The following is a 21,749-nucleotide window of genomic DNA, read 5'->3' as shown; positions in this document are numbered from 1 at the left end:
GTTTGGCTGCACCTGTGACATATGGAAGTATCAGGCCAGGGATCACATGTGAGCTGCAGTTGTGAAATATGACACAGCTGCAGCAATGCCAGATTCTATGGGATCCTTTTGCACTGGGCTGGGATTGAACCTGCACCTTCACAATGACCCCAGCTGCTGTTGCAGTCAGATCCTTAACCCAATGTGCCACAGCAGGAACTCCTCTTTTTTTTCCCTGCATCCATAGCATCCAGAAGTTCCCTGGGCAGGGATGAAACCCATGCCACAGCTGTAACCAGAGCCACATGCTGACATGCTGGATCCCTAACATGCTGAGCCACCATGGAATTCCCATACTAGCTTTCTTAAGTTCCTTGGACCTGGCAAGCTCTATCTTGCTTAGCCTTCAAACATACTATTCCTTTGATTGGCAAATTCCTATTTATTCTTTTTTCTTTCTTTTTTTTTTGCTTTTTAGGGCCTGCACCTGCAGCACACGGAAGTTCCCAGGCTAGGAATCGAATTAGAGCTATAGCTGCCAGTCTATACCACAGCCACAGCAACTCAGGATCCGAACCACATCTGCAACCTATACCATAGTTCATGGCAACACTGGATCCCTGACCCATTGAGTGAGGCCAGGGATCAAACCTGCATCCCCATGGATATCAATCGGATTCGTTTTCACTGTGCCACAACCGGAACTCCCCTATTTATTCTTCGGTTTTCAGTTTAAAAGTCACTTTCTCAAGTGTCTCTTCTCTACTCTCAGGACCAAGCTATATGTCTCGATCACTATTCCCATACAATTTGGCACAAATCTCTCATGGCACGATTCATAATAGTAATTAGAATGTAATGTAGTGTATTTTTCTCTTGTTAAACTTTAAATTCAGTAAAGAAGGAAACATTTTTTGTGTGCAGCATTTATCTCACTGAGTTAAATATACACAGAACAAATGAATAATTCCAAAGAACCTGCAAGTTATTTTGTAGGCAAAATGACTCTTAAAGGTTAATAAGCCAAAGAATAAAGAAAAAATTGTACTGTATTATTACTCATTAATTTATTCTAAAGCATTTATTCAGATGTTAACTTTTTAGCAGCCATTATGTTAAGAACTTGGTATATTAATTTGAATAAATTACAATCCTCAAATCATTTTGAAAGATACAAATGCAAAAACAAAAGGATACCATGTTAAATGCAGAGGTAAATACAAAAGAATGAATATATAAATTTACATGGGGGTGAAGTTAAGAGAATAAAGTCAAAGAGACTGCTATTTGAGCAGTGAGGGGAGTTTCTCATGTGGAAGAGAGGAAAAGACTTCTAGAGGAATGAACAAAAGGGCTGAAATAAGTTTGGAAGATTGAGAGAACACAGGAATAAGAACATATGAGAAAAAGCAAATCTTACAAAATGGATAATAGTTTCTTAATCAAGGTATCTTAGGATTACTACTATTGAAATTAGCCTAGCTTTATAGTAAACTATGCTTAATAATCATTAGCCTCAAAATTTCAATCATAAAGAAGTATAAAAGCTGTATATAGGAGAACATTTAAACAACTAGCAATATTTTGATAAATCCTAACATAGTTGCTCTTGCCTCTTTGGACCACAGATTCCTTATCTATAAATCAAAAGACATAACATCCTAAATACCTTTCAGTTTGATTTTATATCTTAAAAGTATTCAAGATAACTTACCTTCTGCAAATGTAACTGTCACAGTCTCTCTGAGAATATTCCCACTATCTGTAGTCCATTGAAGCTGAAACGGGAACAGTTATTTCAATAAAAAGAAGAAAGCATTTAACTTGAAAACTATTTTAAAACAACAATGCAATTGTTCCATTTTATTCATAGTACAAATGTACTTTACTCTGTAATTACTCTCTTTACTTGTTCACATTCTCAAACATAGGTATATTTAACTATCCAAATAAGTTAGCTTCCCAAGTTCACATAGCAAGAATTTGGATAGCAAGTATAGAGGGCAAAGACCTCTGCTAACCAAATATGTTTTCATTCCTGAATGTTGGACAGTGAATGACTAAGCGTTTTGGATAGAAAAGAATAGTAGCTCTAACTTTAAAAATATCTGAATCTACACAGTAAATGAATTTACATAGTAAAAAAATGAAGAGCAAAGGATATTGCTAGTTGAGATTTTAATGCCAAAATCACGGCCTTAGTTTTTCTAAGTAGTTATACTACTCACTACAAAGTAGGGAAATTTTTCATAGAAATGGCCACTTTTCAGGGGGAAACTACAATATCACAATATGAGGTCAAACGCATATTTACAGATGACATATAGAAGCAACATCATCATTTTGTGTATTCAAGTATAAACTATTCTATTTAAACTTGCTGATCTATTTTAAAAAGGTGGAGATATACACAATATGCATTCAATAAATATCTGTTAAATGAATACAATATACTTTTTATAGAGATAAAATATGTTGATTTTTTTTTAAGTGAACATTACTATTGTTATAAGAGTCAGGGTTGGAAATTTACTGATATTTCTTCTTATGAGAGTAATCAAAAATATTATTCAGGAGTTCCCGTCGTGGCGCAGTGGTTAACGAATCCGACTAGGAACCATGAGGTTGCGGGTTCGGTCCCTGCCCTTGCTCAGTGGGTTAACGGTCCGGCGTTGCCGTGAGCTGTGGTGTAGGTTGCAGACGCAGCTCGGATCCCGCCTTGCTGTGGCTCTGGCGTAGGCCGGTGGCTACGGCTCCGATTCAACCCCTAGCCTGGGAACCTCCATATGCCGCGGGAGTGGCCCAAGAAATAGCAACAACAACAACAAAAAAGACAAAAGACCAAAAAAAAATATATATATATTATTCAAATCCTCATCTGAGAGTTCATAGTGTTTACATTTTAAGAAAAAGATATTACTGTTTTTCCTTTTATCACAGTTACTTATTAAAGACTTAATAGCAATCAAGCACACATTAGGCCAAATAATAACAGAAGCTGAGATTTAGTAGTAAAACAAGGAATTACAGTTGTAATCATACCGTTGCTGGAATAATCTCTGAGTTATATACATTATCTCCATTTCTCAAGGATTTCTGTACCTCATGGATGTGATTTTTTATATCATTTACAGTTGGAAAAAAGGATAAATTATGTCTTTCAGGTACCTCATCAGGTTTGAATAGTTCTCTTTCCACAAATTTTCTGTGGAGAATATAAAATAGAATAAAAACATAAACAATCTAGCAATCTACTCTGTATCAAATGAGAAAGGTTCTCTTTTAGCATAAACTTCTGTACAGTAGCTTTATGAGTGGTTTATATTTTTCCACTTTTTTCCCAAACATTGTCATAGAATTCATTCAGATTAAAGAAATGTAACATTTTCATTGGTTAAACACCTGTATATCTTAGAGTGAGCTTTGCTATTTTTATAAATTTAAAGAAATCACTATTTTTTTTTTTTTCTTTTTAGGGCCAAACCCGTGGCATATGGAGGTTCCCAAGCTAGGGGTCAAATCGAAGCTGTAGCCTCCGGCCTACACCATAGCCACAGCAACACCACATTCAAGCCATGTCTGCAACCTATACCACACACAGCTCATGGCAACAGTGGATCCTTACCACTGAGCAAGGCCAGGGATCAAACCCACAACTTCATGGTTCCTAGTTGGATTCTTTTCTGCTGTGCCACAATGGGAACTCCCTATTTTCAATTTACTTACTTATTTATTTTTGGTCTTTTTGTCGTTTTAGGCCACACCCGTGGCATATGGAGGTTCCCAGGCTAGGGGTCTAATTGGAGCTGTAGCAATGGCCTACACCAGAGCCGCAGCAAGGTGGGATCTGAGCTGAGTCTGAGAACTACACCACAGCTCACAGCAACACTGGATCCTTAACCCACTGAGTGAAGCCAGGGACTGAACCTGCAACCTCACGGTTCCTAGTCAGATTCGTTTCCACTGTGTCATGAAGGGAACTCCCTATTTTCAATTTAAATATAGTGTTTTGAATGCTTACTATGTCAGGCACTGTATGGAACACTTCACATCTAGTATCTCCTTTAACCCATGCTATAATCTTGTGAGGAAGGTATAGTTATCATTCCCACTTTACAGATGAGAGAACTGAGGGCTCCAGAAGTTAAGTAAATTGTCCAAAGTTATACACCTCCTAGTAAGAGAGATTGGGCTTACACTGAGGTTACGTGCATAAACATCATGCTTCACTGCTTTCAAAAGGTACCAATTAATATATGAAATATGATGTGCTCAAATTTTATAAGCAGACAAAAGAGAAGATATTAATAAAAGGCAGCACTGCCAAACGATGGTATAAAAAACAAACATATAAAAAATAATAAAATTCAATACATATATACTCTGTGTACTACATTCAGTAGTTCATACTGCAGAGCGGTATTGTATCTCAGTTCGTTAAGACTTAGGTTTAATAAATACTGGATAGCTGGGGAGTTCCCATTGTGGCTCAGTGGTTAACGAATTCAAATAGGAACCATGAGAGGTTGCAGGTTGGGTCCCTGGCCTTGCTCAGCAGGTTAAGGATCTGGTGTTGCTGTGAGCTGTGGTGTAGGTAGTAGACGTGGCTCGGATTCTGCGTTGCTGTGACTGTGGTGTAGGCCGGTGGCTACAGCTCCAATTCGACCCCTAGCCAGGGAACCTCTATATGCTGTGGGAGCAGCCCAGGAAATGGCAAAAGGACAAAAAAAATAAAAATAAAAATAAATTAAAAATAAATACTGGATAGCTTTGTTGACTCTGTTCTAACAATGCCGCAATAGAAATAAAAATAAAATGTCTAAGAAAGCTGCTAAATAGAAAAGTCATGTTCTAATAAAGAAATAATTGGAGTTCCTGTCATAGCTCAGTGGTTAATGATACCGACTAGGAACCATGAGGTTGTGGGTTCGATCCCTGGCCTCGCTCAGTGGGTTAAGGATCCGGCATTGCCGTGACCTGTAGTGTAGGTTGCAGATGCAGCTGGGATCCCGAGTTGCTGTGGATCTGGCGTAGGCCAGCGGCTACAGCTCTGATCAGACCTCTACCCTGGGAACCGCTACATGCTGTGGGTGCGGCCCTAGAAAAAAGACAAAAAGCCAAAAAAAGAAAAAAAGAAATAATCCTAGGAAATACTCATTGTGCTGTTCAGATCAGCCTATACAATAACCAGTAGGAATAAGGTCAGTTAAGCAGCAGAAATCATGGCAAAGAGTACAGGCTATAGAATTAGATCTAGATTTCTCTTCTGCCTGCACCTCTTTCTTTTTTTTTTTTTTTTTTTTTTTTTTTTGTCTTTTTGTCTTTTTAGGGCCGCACCTGTGGCATATGGAGGTTTCCAGGCTAGGGGTCAAATTGGTGCTACAGCTGCCGGCCTATGCCTGAGCCATAGCAACACCAGATCCAAGCCGTGTCTGCAACCTACACCACAGCGCACAGCAACGCTGGATCCTTAACCCAATGAGCAAGGCCAGGGATGGAACCCACCACCTCAAGGTACCTAGTCGGATTCGTTTCTGCTGTGCCACGACAGGAACTCCAGCCTGCATCTCTTAAGCTAGTTATTTAACCACTCTTAGTCTACATTTCCTCATCTGCAGAATGAAGATAAATACACCAATTTTTTAGAGTCATTAGAATAAATGAGATCATGCATATAAAGTGCTTAGCAAAATACCTGGCACACACACAGTAAGGGCCACATAACCAAAATTTTCATTATTATATACTGACTACCAATAAAATTAGACCAGAGTGCCATATATAAAATTTCATTAGACAAAAAACTATATATTTTGTTGTAAAAAAATTAACTGCCTTTCAAATAGCTAAAAGTAAGTATCTTGGCTTATATTTTAAAATCTTGGGTTCTACAAAAAAATTTTTTTTATAAATGTATTTAGTACACAACTCAACGTATATATCGTTCAGAAATAGTCTAATTTGCCAAATCTGAATGTGGAATATCTCAAATGAGTACTCTGAATCATTACTCTGGCTTGCCAAGCATCTGCTGAAAAACGATCAGTTCATAAATAAGATTGTTTTAATAAATTAATGTACTATATTCCTACATTTTAATAAATTAATGTACTATGTACTCTGATAGCATATATCCTGGAAAATATCTATAATGTTAGGTGTATTATTTAAACCAACAAACAAAAGTGAAAGATGTCAAAGAACAATTTGTTTCTACTGTACCTTAGCTGCTTCCTTACTGCATACACTTGTTCTACTCCTTGTGATACTAGTTCTTGAATTTTATGTGCTACCTGAGGATGTAGACGTGAGGGTAATGCACAATTCTCATCTCTAATTGCAGTATCCTCTTCTTCAAGAGAAGACATAGGAAAAGGGGAAGGTGATAAAGGGAGGCAGGAAGTCTCTAATTCATGATACTGATGAGCCTGTTGCGTAGGTAGCTGTACATACCACCTAACAAGAGAAGATATTTAAAATCATACTACTAGACAAAGGCAAGGGTTATAGTTACTTGAATTGAACCTGGGCCTCAGCAGTGAAAGCACCAAACCCTAAACCACCAGACCACCAAGGAACTCCCCAGTCATAGTTACTTATATTAATACGCATCAAAAGAAGGAATAATCTTTTAAGAAAATACATGTGATTGTATCATATTACATAAGTATAAAACTTTTAAAATTTAAATAAATTAAATAGAAATAAAATACATATAAATAAAATTTAAAATGTCCTCTCAAAACCTTTTCTTTCTTCAAATGGCTGCACCCACGTCATACGCAAGTTCCTAGGCCAGGAATTGAATCTGAGCTGAAATTGCGACCTACGCTACAGCTACAACAATGCCAGATCCTTTAACCCACCGTGCTGGGCCAAGGACTGAACCTGTGCCTGCACAGTGACTCTGGACACTGCAGTCAGATTCTTTTTTTTGTTTTGTTTTGGCTTTTTAGGGCCGAACATACAGCATGTGGAATTTCCCAGGCTAGGGGTCTAATCGCAGCTACAGCTGCCAGCCTACACCACAGCCACAGCAATGTGGGATCCGAGCCACATCTGAAACCTATACCACAGCTCAGGGTAATGCTGGATCCTTAACCCACTGAGCAAGGCCAGGGATCAAACCCACGTCCTCATGGATACTAGTTGGGTTTGTAATCCACTGAGCCACAGTGGGAACTCCCTGCAGTCTGATTCTTAATCCACTGTGTCACAGCAGGAACTCCCTCTCTTAACTTTCCTAAGATTGGTTTTATACCCAATTTAAAAAAATCTTTATACACTCTTACAGACTTTTACTATGACCTTAACATTAAGGAGGGTGCAGGATTTAAGTCTACATGAAAATGGTATTCAAGATTTCATATTAAGTAAATTTTAATAAAGTCTCATTACAAAATAATGAGACTTTTAAAATCATTATCTTTGGAAATGTGTATTTTTGTATTCCTCCACCATTTTGTTCCCAAATTACAACTTCTGTGTTGTATCTATAGTCATTCTAACCAAAGAGTAGATGTAATTCGGTGCCTATAAAGACTGAGCTATGTCAGAATCCCCTCCGACAGGAGCTCAACATACTGCCTCTACAACACTCCAGCTCCTGTTGCCCCAAGGAGCAAGAGAATATAATGCAATGCAGAAAAACAGACACCAGGAAAATAAATTGATCTGATAGAATACTGTTTTAATAAATATTTTTATATAAAATGCTTGCATTGACTGACTGTGTGAAATGGGGCCTACTTAAAAATTACACGAATGTTCTGAAGGATCTAATTATTGACTATATTCATTTTTCATTATACTGAAAATTTTTCTAAAGATCACAACAACTGTATTCCATACATTTAACTCCATTACACAATTGCAAATTCTTCCCTCAGACTGGCATATAAAGGAAAGTAATAAAGAGAGCTAATATTTCTTATTTAAAACCTGAAGCATAAAAAAATATAAAATGGAATTTTATATATGGTTTAGAACACAAATTTAGCAGCCATAAGTAATCTAAGATGGATTTAAAAAAATATATATATATATTTTTGCAAGTTCAGCTTCTAATAAGTATCTGAAACAAAGTATTAAATATATAATGAAATATGTTGTTAAATACATATTTGTCATTTGGGGAAAAACAGTATACAGAATTCTTTGGTCAAAATTACCCACAACATTTGGCAGATAAACTGAATAGCTATACAGCAAAAATCATTTTAATACCCAGGAAGCTACAGGTAAGAACCATTTCTTATTGAAATAATTGAAAACCACTTCTTAATGAAAAACCATTACAAAAAACATTTCTTAATGAAATAATTGAAAACCATTTCTTAATGAAAAACCATTATAAAAACCATTTCTTTTTTTTTTCTTTTTTTTTTTTTTTCTTTTTGCCTTTTCTAGGGCCACACCAGCGGCATATAGAGGTTCCCAGGCTAGGGGTCTGATTGGAGCTGTAGCCACTGGCCTATGCCAGAGCCACAGCAATGCCAGATCCAAGCCAAGTCTGCGACCTACACCACAGCTCACGACAACGCCGGATCCTTAACCCGCTGAGCAAGGGCAGGGATCAGACCCGCAACCTCATGGCTCCTAGTCAGATTTGTTAACCACTGAGTCACGATGGGAACTCCATAAAAACCATTTCTTAATGAAATAATTGAAAAACATAATATAATTTCCCTTACAGACAGAATTTTTGCAAATAAAACCAAGTAATCTGTAAAATAAAAGAACGACATAAATGTCATACCTAAGAACACCACCAGCATCCACCAAGTTCTTCTTTAGCATGTTAAAGGCTTTCTCCTGCTCCATTCGGATGATTTTCCTGTCAATTTTGGGGTCTGTAGGAACTCTATACTCAGGAAACTTCTGTACCTTTTTAATATAAATCCTTTTTGTAAGAAAAAGAATTTGTTTCATTATATAATAATTTAAGAAAATCTAACTTAAGATCAATCAGAGGTTTACTTTAAGGCGCTCCATGTGGCTCAGAGGGTTAAGAATCTGGCACTGTCACTGGCTCAGGTAGCTGCTGTGGCATGGGTTCGAGCCTTGGCCCAGTAAATTCCACATGCCATGGACTAGGCCAAAAAAAAAAAAAAAAAAAAAAAAAAAAAAAGACATGAATCTAAGAAGTTCAAGCATCAAAATTTAGAGAAAATTTGATTAATCTAGAGAGCATTCAGATGACCATGCAAAAGAAATGGCATATTCCCAATACATAATACTTAGCAAATTAGCAATAATCATTACTGGTATTTCTGTTGTGGCTCAGCAGAAATGAACCTAACTAGTACCCATGAGGATATGGGTGTGATCCCTGGCCTAGTTCAATGGGTTAAGGATCTGGCGTTGCCTCGAGCTGTGGTATAGACTGCAAACATAGCTCAGATCCCATGTTGTTGTAGCTGTGCCATAGGCCAGCAGTTGCAGCTCAGATTCTACTCATAGCTCGGGAACGCCATATGCTGAAAGTTCTGCCCAAATAAAACAAACACACACACACACAGAGACAAAAAAATAACAACAACAAAAAAAACCCCAGTAATCATTACTTTAGCAAAAACATCTAAATAATATTTTTTTTTCCTGGATCTGTCTCTTCTCCATTCTCCTGGAAGCTATAAACACACTTTATGCCTGGATTACCTTCATACTTTCCTTCCAGGGCCTCAGGGCCTCCAGTTTTCTTTTCTTTTTTAAACTTTTTTAGGTCTGCATCCTCAGCATATGGAAATTCCCAGGCTATGCAACCTATACCACAGCTCATGGCAACACTGGATCCCCAACCCAGTGAGAGAGGCCAGGGATCAAACCCACATCTTCATGGATTCTAGTCAGATTTGTTTCTGCTGTGCCACAAAAGGAACTCCCCAGTTTTTCATGTTTTTAAATCCACTTGCTATATCAATGCCACAATAATTCTTCACATTTGTATTTCTCTGTTGAAGAATGTATCTACTCTTTTTTTCCTTTCCTTTTTAGGGCTGCACCCTCAGCATTTGGAAGTTCCCAGGCTAGGGGCTGAATCAGAGCTGCACCTGCTGGCCTATGCCACAGTCGCAGCAATGCAGAGTTGGAGCTGAGTCTGTGACCTACACCACAGCTCACGGTAATGCAAGGTCCCCGACCTGCTAAGCAAGGCCAGGGATCAAACCCACATCCTCATGGATACTAGTAAGATTCATTTCTGCTTCACCACAACAGGAACCCTGCATCTATCTGCTCTTTAATCAAGTACAAATTTTTTAGCAGCATTCATGGCATTCTATATGATTCTAGCTTATTTAGCCATATTTTAATTACTTAAAATATAAAATTGCTTTTTTTTTTTTTCTTTTTTGGCCACCTTGTGGCACGTGGAATTTCCAGGCCAGGGATGAGATCCGAGCCACAGTTGTGACCTACACTGCAGTTGTGGCAACAGAGGATCCTTTAACCCACTGTGCCAGGCCAAGGATCAAACCTGCATTCCAGTGCTAGATATTGCCAATCCTGTTGTGTCACAGAGGGAACTTTGAAAAGCCTTCCCAACTGGTTTTACTTATTTATTTATTTTTGCCCTGTTTGTGGCACATAGAAATTCCTGGGCCAAGGATCAAATCCACACCACAGCTGTAACCAGAGCCACAGCAGTGATAACACTGGATCTTTAACCGCTGAGTCTCGAGGGAACTCCCTTCTTAATTGGCTTTAAAAACTTTTTGAGAATGCTGAGGTTTATAATATGAGCTATAATGCTAAAATAAAATGTTCCAAAGCTCAACTACATCCAAACTTCACATGTTATTTTTAAACTTCATCTTATGATTTAAAACACTTTCAAAGTGTGAAAAAAGAATATTACTAAAGGGTATTATCAAAATCTTTTATTGGTGCACATTCTTCATTTTCACCCACGGCAATAACTACTCAGTAGTCCTAGTTCACCTAAAATTTACTATGTTGGTGTTATACATTGCTGGTATGAATATAATTGGTAAAAATCACTCCACAAAGCAACTACGCGCTGTCAACATTTAAAAAGAATATAACCATTACCCTAGAAATTTCATTTTAAGGAATTTATTCTACGGATAGACCTACACAAGTGTACAGATAGGCACAATATTATTAACTGCAGCTTTGTATATAATAAGAATACTTCTCAGCCTACATGTTCATCATTGGAGGACTAAAGTAAATGACAATTCATCTATAAATGGAATATTATATGGCTATTAAAAAGAAGGACCCATGTAGTTCCTATTGTGCCTCAGTGGTAGCAAACCTGAATAGTATCCATAAGGACATGGGTTTGATCCCTGGCCTCACTCAGTAGGTTAAAGGATCCACTATAGCGGTGAGCTGTGGTATAGGTCGCAGACGGGGCTTGGATCCCATGTTGCTGTGGCTGTGCCATAGGCTGGCAGCTATAGCTTGGATTTGACCCCTAGCCTGGGAATCTCCATATGCCATGAGTGCAACCCTCAAAAAAAAAAAAAAAAAAAAAAAAAAAGAACTGTGAAACTAATATAATATTATATGTCAATTATACAACCATCTTTAAAATCAATCAATAAAGGAACCAGTTCATTTTTAAACAGACATGGAACCAGCTTTCAGATATATTGGGAATGAAAAAAAAAAGTATAGAGTAGTATATATCATTATATTCACACTAGTATGAAGCATAAAGAGCTGTGCAGTAAATAACCACAATAGGCATTCAGTATGGAAATAAATCAATGTAAATTCATAGCAGGAAAGAAGGTGTGGTACTCCTAAGTTTAAGGAAATGAAATACTAGTAATCTTTACTGAGATGTTCACCATTTATGAGGATAAAATAAGGTATACACCCAAATGCATATACACAGAATATCTTTGCAAGGTTCCTCAAGAAACTAGTAAGAGTTGTTGCCTTAAAGTGGGACACAGGAAGCAAGGGTGAGAGGAAACAGATTTCACTGTATACTTTTTAGCACTGCTTAAACTTAATAGAAATGTGCATATTAGCTGGTCAAAAACAAGTACTTAATGAAAAAGTAAAAGAAAATAAAACTTACCGGGCTGGACAAGTGGCTTTGTAGAGCTGACAAGACCTGCTTTCCTGCTCACTGATTTTTTTTAACTGGAAACCTTTTCTTCTTGGCCCATACTGACACTCCATTACCACAGCTCTACTCCCTGTGGGCCAAAACCAACTATTGATATTAATTCAAATATCCATCTGTTCTGGATATTAATTAAAAATAACTTGGTTGTGGCAATGTCAAATCTAGATTTCCAACTATACATCAGTAAGTAGGGAAGAAAACATCAGTAAGTCTTATTAAGATGTACAAACACAAAGGAGTTCCCATTGTGGCTCAGTGGTTAACGAATCCGACTAGGAACCATGAGGTTGCGGGTTCAATCCCTGGCCTTGCTCAGTGGGTTAAGGATCTGGCGTTGTTGTGAGCTGTGGTGTAGGTCACAGATTTGGCTTGGATCCTGCGTTGCTGTGGCTCTGGCTTAGGCTGGTGGCTACAGCTCCGATTCGACCCCTAGCCTGGGAATCTCCATATGCCACGGGAGCAGCCCAAGAAATGCCAAAAAGACAAAAAAAAAAAAAAAAAAAGATATACAAACACATAAACTTTAAAGTTTATTGTAACAGATACCAAATGTACCACATTATGGTAAGGAAATAAGCAAGTACCACATTTACTGAATGTCAACTGATATTTACACGCATATGATTTTTTAATAATAAAGTTTTACTACTTTATAAGTATAAATTAGCAAATGCTACATTTGTTCGTATATATTAACAACAATTTAAATTTTTATTTCCTTTTTTTTTTTTTTGTCTTTTTAGGGCCATATCTGCAGCACATGGAGGTTCCCAGGCTAGGGGTCAAATCAGACTGTAGCTGCTGGCCTTCCCACAGCCACAGCAACACCAGATCTGAGCATCTGCAACCTACACCACAGCCCATGGCAACGTCAGATCCTTAACCCACAGAGTGAGGCCAGGGATCGAACCTGCATCCTCATGGATACTAGTCAAATTAGTTTCCACTGAGCCATGATGAGAACTCCCTTATTTCCTTTTTCTATTTGAGCTACTAGAATAGTGTGATGACTAGCCTTTAAGATGGCCCCAGTGATCCCTGCTTCCTAGTATCAACGTCCTTGTGTAATTTCCTCTCCAGGAGCATGGACTAGACTTATTAACGTACTTCTAATGAATATGGCAGGAGTCACAGGATTTTTTTTTTTTTTTTTTTTGCCATTTCTTGGGCCGTTCCTGCGGCATATGGAGGTTCCCAGGCTAGGGGTCGAATCGGAGCTGTAGCTGCCAGCCTATGCCAGAGCCACAGCAATGTGGGATCCAAGCCGCGTCTGCAACCTACACCACAGCTCATGGCAACGCCAGATTGTTAACCCACTGAGCAAGAGCAGGGATCAAACCCGCAACCTCACGGTTCCTAGTCGGATTCGTTAACCACTGCGCCACCACGGGAACTCCAGGATGTTATTTTTGATATTAGATTATTAAAAAAAAAAAACAAACCTGTGACTTTCATCTAGGGTACTTTCTTGCTCTCTCTGGTTGAAATCAGATGTCATTCAATAAGGTAGCTCTGTGGAAAGGCCCGCATGACAAGGAATAAGGCCTGCCAACTGCCAGGTAAATGAGCTTCAAAGCAAATCCTCCCCTAGTTGGGCCATGAAATGACTGCAGCTCCAGCCAAGACCTTAAATACCATCTTATGAGAGAACCTGGGGCAGAACCACTTGCTAAGCTGCTCTTGGACTCCTGACCCAGAGAAATTGTGAGACAATAAATGTTTGCTGTTTTCAACTACCAAATTTGGGGTAATTTGTTACACTCCAATAGACAATACAAACAAGTAGATGTGAAAACTATACAATGTAAGTTTTAAGTTGAATATCCTAATCTATGTAGAATAGGGCAAACTTTTCAGATGTAAAACCAAAAACACCATTCATGAACAAAAACGTTGCTAAAGCTGACATTAACTGCTATTTAAAAGACATCATAAATAATGGTAAAAGGAAAATCAGTTTGAGAATCAGTATTTTATAATACATAAAACAAAGAACTAATATGTTGAGTATAAATAACCAAAAATAGGAGTTCCTGCTGTGGTGTCTCTGGAGCGCTGGGATGCAGGTTTGATCCCCTGGTCAGGCACAGTCGGTTAAGGATTTGGCAGTGCCGCAGCTGCAGCACTGGTCACTACAGAGGCTTGGATCTGATCCCTGGCCTGGGAACTCCATATGCCATGGGGTGGCCAAAAAAGAAAATAAATTTAAAAATAAAAAATAAATTTTAAAAATGAAAGTAATAAAAGAACCATAGATAATTTTTAAAAATAAAAATTAACTATCAAACAGAAAAATGGCCAAAGAAGGAGTTCCCATTATGGATCAGCAGGTGAAGGACCCAGCATTGTCTCTGTGAGGATAAGGGTTCAATCCCTGATTTCACTCAGTGAGATAAGGATCTGGTGTTGCCGTAAAGTACTACATAGGCTGCAGATGTGGCTCAGATCCAGTGTTGCTGTGGAGTAGGCCTCAACTGTAGCTCTAATTCAACCCCTAGTGTGGGAACCTCCATATGCTGCAAATGTGGCCGTAAAAAGAAAAAAAAAAAATGGCGAAAAGCTATGAAGAGACAATTCAGAAAGAAAAAAAAAAAGGATATTAAATAAATAAAGAGAAGTTTATCTTCACTAGTCAAAGGGAAAGGCAAATTAAAACAACAGTAAAATACTACCTCACACTCCTCAAATTGGCAACAATAAAAAAATTTGATGGGAGTTCCCTTGTGGTTCAATGGATTAAGGATCCAGTGTTCTCACTGCTGTGGCTCTGGTTATAGCTGTGCAAGGGTTCAATCTCTGGCCTGGGAACTTCTGCATGCCGCAGGCACAGCACCCCCCCCATGCCCTGGCCAGAAAAAAAAAATTGACGATGCACTAAAACAACTGAATTGAAGTTCCCATTGTGGCGAAGTGGAAACAAATCTTGGATCTGGCGTTGCTGCTCCTGTGGCTATGGCCAGTGGCAACAGCTCCAATAAGACCCCTAGGCTGGGAACCTCCATATGTTGCAGGTGCGGCCCTAAAAAGGACAAAAGACAAAAATAAATAAATAAATAAAACAACTGAATCCACTGATCAGTCTTAAAGTTATAAATGGTTACATACGTAGTGTTAAAAGGACATAGCATACCTACAAAGTATTCTTGGAAAATACTTTAATGAAGATTAAATCTGCAATTAATCAAACCCCAAAGATCTAAAAGTTTACAGAAAATAAAGAAGACAGATAAAGGAATATGCTTTAAAACACCACAGAGGAGCTCCCATTGTGGCTCAACAGTAACAAATCTAACTAGTATCCATGAGGATGAGGGTTCGATCCCTGGCCTGTTCAGGGGTTAAGGAACCAGCATGCCGTGAGCTGCAGTATAGGTTGTAGAGACGTGGCTCAGATCTGGTGTTGCTGTGGCTGGAGTAGGCTGGCAGCTGCAGCTCCGATTCAACTCCTAGCCTAGGAACACCCATATGCCACGAGTGTGGCCCTAAAAAGCAAAAAAAAAAAAAAAAAAATTTTTAATTAAAAAAACTACCACAGAGATGGAATCAGCAAAATCTCGAATATAGCAAACTCTACGGGACAAACAACCTGAAGGAAAAGAGGAGAGAAATTTTTAGATGGGAAGAAATTTAACTAAATTTAATCTGTTAACTTCACATGCGAATTTGAAGAAACCTATGAAAAAAGAACTATGAGATAACTGGAGAAATGTGAGCACTGGACAGTTTATGACATTATGAAATTACTATTAATTCATTTACAGTGTGATAATGGGATTATCATTATATTTTTATATCTATGTAGAGAGTCCTTATATTTCAGATACATTCTTCAGTATATTTTATATACTTTAGTAAGTATTGATGAAACAATCATCTAGAATTTCCTGTAAAGTCACCTTGGGGAATGAAGAAGTGGGGTTATAAATGATACAAGAATGACCACATGCTGATACTTGTTAAAGCTGGATGACAGATACACAGAATTATGAGATTTCATTTATTATTACCGCTACTTTGATACGCATGTGAAAACCCCCATAGTATAAAGATTTTAAAAAAACCTGACAATGCTAAATCACAGAATAATGTGGGAAAGGGAAATTTTCATACATTGCTTAAAGGACTAAACTTGATACAGGCTGTCAATCCCTCACATATGATTCTGAAATTTAAAAAGCACAGGAGTTCCCGTGGTGGCGCAGTGGTTAACGAATCCGACTAGGAACCGTGAGGTTGCGGGTTTGATCCCTACCCTTGCTTAGTGGGTTAACGATCCGGCGTTGCCGTGAGCTGTGGTGTAGGTTGCAGACGCGGCTTGGATCCCACATTGCTGTGGCTCTGGTGTAGGCTGGCAGCTACAGCTCCGATTCGACCCCTAGCCTGGGAACCTCCATATGCTGCAGGAGCAGCCCAAGAAATGGCAAAAAGACAAAAAAAATAAAAAAAAATTAAAAAATAAAAAAAAATAAAAAGCACAGAAAACAGGAGTTCCCATTGTGGCTCAGTGGTTAATGGATCCAACTAGGAACCATGAGGATGCAGGTTCAATCCCTGGCCTTGCTCAGTAGGTTAAGGATCCGGTGTTGCCATGAGCTGTGGTGTAGGTTGCAGACACAGCTCGGATCTGGCATTGCTGTGGCTGGGGTGTAGGCCAGCAGCTGTAGCTCGGATTAGACCCCTAGCCTGGGAACCTCCATATGCCACGGGTGCAGCCCTAGAAAAGACAAAAAGACAAAAAAATTAAAAAATAAAATATAAATAAAATAAATAAAAAGCACAGAAAACAAATTCTTTTGGAATTCATTTGGCTATAAAACCTGACCTGAACTTTTTGAGGCTAGTTATACCCTTATTTTCCATTTAGTGTGATTATCCATTAAGTACTACTGTGTTTTACTATAGGATATGATCTATAGAATACTTGCTAGGAATATTCTGTAATTTATTACCATATTACATTATAAAAATTTATAATTCTGAAATACATCTGGTCAAAAAAATTTTAGAGCAGGGATTTTTGGACCTGAACAACCACTTTAGAGAGCAACTTGAGATAATCCTGTACAGACGAAAGATGCATACTTCATAACTTACCAATTCCACTTTAATGCCTACACTCTAAAAAAACTACTTCTAACTATCCAACAGAAAATGTACATTGTAGAGGTTAGACTATAGGACTCTTTGTAATACTGACAAGATGGAAACAACCTTAAATGATCATTAACAGAAAAATAATTGTAATTTGGTCATATGCTGAAATGATCAAATCTAAGTAATGGTTTAATATTATATAATTTAAATTATAATAATATAATATATAATATAATAATTTAATTGGTTAACTAGAATCTGTAAGTATCAATATGGTAGATTTCAAAAAATGAGTGAGTGAAGTTTCCCTAAAAATGCCTATAGTTTACTACTTATATAAACTTTTAAATATTCAAAATAATAAAATGTTATTATAAATACAAACATGTACGGTAAAGTATAAAAATACAGACTGGAAAAATACACACTAAATTCATGTAGTGGCTCCATGAGGAGAGTTTAAAAGGGAAGAGAACTAGGAAGGAGAATAAAACTTGGGGCAGAAGGGTTACATCTTTCTCTAAGTAGTTCTGTTTATCCTCAAAGGCCCAGGATGAGGCTGCAACTCCTCCAGTGGAGTCAGTGCCCCGACAGTTCCGAAATAAAACATTTATTTTAAGGTTCTCTGGGGTCGGCTAGTCCTAGTGTGACTCTGAAAATTTAGACTCTACTGCTTTAGTAAACACTAACCCAGTGTTTGAGAAAGCTGTCTGTAACATACCTAGTGGTTGGGAATGCTAATACTAGAATTCTATCAAATAACTCTAGATTGTATACAAATGCTATACAGTAACTCCAGAGCTATAAGCTATATAAAATGGACACAGATTTTTTTCCCCCCACAGGACAAAACAAGAGAGAAGAGGGAGTTCCCGTTGTGGCTAAGTGGTTAACGAATCCGACTAGGAACCATGAGGTTGTGGGTGCCATCCCTGGCCGTGCTCAGTGGGTTAAGGATCTGGTGTTGCCGTGAGCTGTGATGTAGGTTGAAGACGTGGCTGGGATCTGGCGTTGTTGTGGCTCTGGCGAAGGCCGGCGGCTACAGCTCTGATTAGACCCCTAGCCTGGGAACCTCCACATGCCGCAGGAGCAGCCCAAGAAATGGCAAAAAGACAAAAAAAAAAAAAAAAAAAAAGAGAGGAGAAGATATCTGGATTGAATGGAAAAAAAAAAAAAAAAACAAACAACCATCCAACCAGCTATACATGTGTAAAACAATAAAACTGCTCTATTGTTTAGTTTCATTGAATAGTTCTACCTGGAATTTGAATATTTTTTACTTTCTTTTTACCAGTATAAAGTATTATTTATTTACCCTAATATACTAAAATACAACCTTACAACATAAAATAATTATATTTACTCTAAGTTTTCTTTTCAATTTAATATACATTCTCATCAATTAAGTCAGTTATCATCTAGCAAAATGAACATGTATCACCACAGGAAAAACCGTATTTTCACAATAGATCATGGCTGCTATTAAACTTTTAAAAATAACTCTTTAAAAAAGTACCTGCATTGACAAATGGGATTCCATCATATGGGACATACTGAGATTTCCACATCAAGCGTGTAGCTGGCTTGGCTGGGCTTGGAGACTGACGGGTCCCCCAAACACTCTGTGTTTGCTGTTTGTGAAATGTTAGGACACTTTCTAATTCAGTCTCACTTACACAGTAGCCACGGTATGAATCTCCAATTTTCTGCATGTGGAAATTCAATAACAAAATTATTAGTAAATATGTATCACTGCACAAAAAATTTAATAAGGCAGTTATCCAAGATGAAGGACTCCAAAGCTTTCAAAAGACAATGCCATTTCTCCCCTCAGAGCAATGGTCTATTACAACCAATAAGTCTGATCTGAACTCAATCAGCATCAATAAATGGATGTCGTCCAGGAGCCTGTTAGAGAATATAATGTTAAACTCACTGTTACAGTATCTTTATCAAAATCATGCTTAAGAGAAATAATATTTAGGGAAGATAGCTTGAAGAACATACTGTGTATCCACTCTTCCAAATATTTAAAATTCTATCCCTGGATCCAACTAGGTCAACATAAAACCAGCCACAAATTACTAGTTCCCTTTGGGGCTTCTTTTTCTGAAACTGATTTTGATACAATGCTATGAGTCTATCTGAAAATTGTGATTTTTATCTCTTATAAAAAAGATGTCAGGAGTTCCCATCATGGCTCAGCGGCAACAAACCCGACTAGTATCCATGAGGATTCAGATTCAATCTCTGGCTTTGCTCAGTGGGTTAAAGAAAAAAAAAAAAAAAAGTCAAATAATTTTTTTTTTTTTTTTTTTGCTTTTTAGGGCCATAACCAGGGCATATGGAGGTTCCCAGGCTAAGGTCCAATCCAAGCTGCGTCTGCGACCTGCACCACAGTTCACGGCAATACTTGATCCTTAACCAACTTAGCGAGGCCAGGGATCGAACCTTAAACCTCATGATTCCTAGTCAGATTTGTTTCTCCTGCGATATGACTGGAACTCCAAGAATTTGCTTATTATATCTCAAGATTCTTTTTATAAAGATCTTTCTCTGCCTGGGAACTTCCATATGCTGTGGATGCGATACTAAAAAAAAAAAAAAAAAAAAAAAAAAAGATCGTTCTCTGAAATTCCTATCTGCCTTAGTACTAAAACTAGTTAATGTTTTCTTTTATGCTTGTGGAAATTAGCATAACTAGTTTTACCTGATGGATAGAGAACTTAATAACTAAATAGGTTTCCCTTTTGAAATGCAGATGCTTAGATTAGACATGTGTTGTGTGTGTGTGTACAGACAGACACACAGACACACATAATCATTAAGATATATATTTCTTACTTCCATTTTACGGTTCCATTCTTGTTTTTCTTTATTCTTTAGCTCCCACTTTTTAACTTCCACCTTGCTAATATACTTTATGTATTTTTGTAAGCTGTCTTAAATTCTTCCTGAAACAAGGCAAGGTATAAATAAATCATGTAAATAAACTGATATTATCTATCCATAACCTTATGAGTATCCCTCAAGTAGAAGAAAAGCTTTTTCTATAACAGAGAAATTTTTTAACTGTGATCTTTTAAACTGAAATACATTTAGAAGTTCCCTTGCAGAGCAGTGGGTTAAGGATCCAGCTGTTGCCACAGTTGTGGTGCAGCCACAGCTGTGGCATGGGCTTGATACCTGGCCCAAGAACTTCCACATGCCACAGGTACAGCAAAAAAAAAAAAAAAAGCATTTAGACCTAGAATTGAACGCATGTATGTTTCCTATAAGAGCAGAGATGTGGGGATACGGATTTTTTTTTTTTTCCTTGGCCATGCCCACAGCATGTGGAAGTTCCCAGGCCAGGGACTGAACCTGTGCTGGCAGTAACCTGAGCCCTTGCAGCGCAATGCCAGATCTTCAACCCACTGTGTCACAAGGGAACTCCAGGAAAAGGGATCTTGTTCCTTCTAATTAGACTAAATAATTCACCTGGCAAGAATACATTACACAAAAGGAAGGTTAGAAACATACTGTTGTAGGTATACTTTGGGACATAATAAAAAGAGATAATCTGGGGAGTTCCCTAGTGATGCAGTGGGTTGAGGATCCGTCATTGTCACTGCAGGGACTCAGGTTGCTGCTGTGGCACAGGTTGGGAACTTTTACATGCTGAGGGCACAGCCAAAAAAAAAAAAAAAAAAGATAATCTGATGCCAAACAATACATTATGTACAATTTCCCCTAAAAATAGAGAAAATACTTATGCTTATGAATTTTCTTCTAGCCTAGATATTTCTTCATCAAAATAATCACCTGCAAAGAAAATTAGGAACATCAAGTCTAGCCATAATGTGTTTTTTATAAATAAAATGAATACAGAGTATATAATGTCAATGAAAGGAAAAATTCAGAATTAGTACAATGTAATCAGGTCCACATCAGGAGATAAAAGTTCAAATTTCTATTGAAATTTGTCCAACTAGTACATTTTGGTCAAATCTAAAAAATACCTATAAGAAAAATATTAAATGGAAATTCAAAAAGTAAAAAGGACTATTAAACAATATATTGAAGCAAAATGAAGAAAGTATTTCTTCAGTCATTAAACAAAAGGGTTTTTTTTCTTTCTTTCTTTTTATCTTTTTAGGACCATACACATAGCATATGGAAGTTCTCAGGTTAAGGGATAAATCAGAGCCACAGCCACTGGCCTATGCCACAGCCACACCAGATCTAAGCCACATCTGCGACCCACATCACAGCCCACAGCAGTGCTGGATCCTTAACCCACTGAGCAAGGCCAGGGATAGAACTCACATCCTTGTGGACACCAGTCGGGTTCTTAACCCACTGAGTCACAACAGGAACTCCAAAAACGTTTTTCACTATTAATATAGCTTGGAAAAAAGAAAGAATCCTTCACTGTTGGAGATAATTCAGTATGCTGGGCAGTTTTAACTAATATTTTAAGATATATAATATTAGATAAGCCACACAATATACCATGATATAAAATGAGATAATTTGGCCACATAATTGCTAATGCTTTTATGTTCATAGCATTTCATGAAGTTTA

General features: G+C 37.7%; 1 protein-coding gene across 50 annotated transcripts in view; it reads right to left on the bottom strand.

The window, feature by feature from the left end:
• Nucleotides 1-21,749, bottom strand: part of CARF (calcium responsive transcription factor) — a 91,349-nt gene that overhangs the window by 45,107 nt on the left and 24,493 nt on the right. For 36 of the 50 annotated variants that reach the window (XR_014828973.1, XR_014828967.1, XR_014828960.1 and 33 more), the window contains 6 exons: nucleotides 18,699-18,888; nucleotides 12,038-12,158; nucleotides 8,738-8,881; nucleotides 6,202-6,435; nucleotides 3,022-3,184; nucleotides 1,694-1,757 (listed from right to left, as the gene is read on the bottom strand). Coding sequence is in view for 19 of the 50 variants with exons in the window: in XM_084998450.1 (XP_084854576.1) it covers nucleotides 1,694-1,757; nucleotides 3,022-3,184; nucleotides 6,202-6,435; nucleotides 8,738-8,881; nucleotides 12,038-12,158; nucleotides 18,699-18,888 (916 nt within the window). In the remaining 31 variants the exon portion in view is untranslated. Of the gene's footprint in view, nucleotides 1-1,693; nucleotides 1,758-3,021; nucleotides 3,185-6,201; nucleotides 6,436-8,737; nucleotides 8,882-12,037; nucleotides 12,176-18,698; nucleotides 18,889-20,026; nucleotides 20,137-21,749 lie in introns of those variants that run through there. The other 14 variants (XR_014828982.1, XR_014828984.1, XR_014828981.1 and 11 more) reach the window with 3 other exon arrangements.

This window comes from Sus scrofa, chromosome 15 (genome assembly GCF_054392235.1).
Source record: "Sus scrofa isolate SSC_HxYL_T2T_F1_AM1 chromosome 15, Sscrofa_HxYL_maternal_Yorkshire_Landrace_v2.0, whole genome shotgun sequence".
NCBI classification, from domain to species: domain Eukaryota; kingdom Metazoa; phylum Chordata; class Mammalia; order Artiodactyla; family Suidae; genus Sus; species Sus scrofa.
Note: the sequence above shows the minus strand (reverse complement) of the source record. Positions and strands in the feature narration are given on the sequence as shown.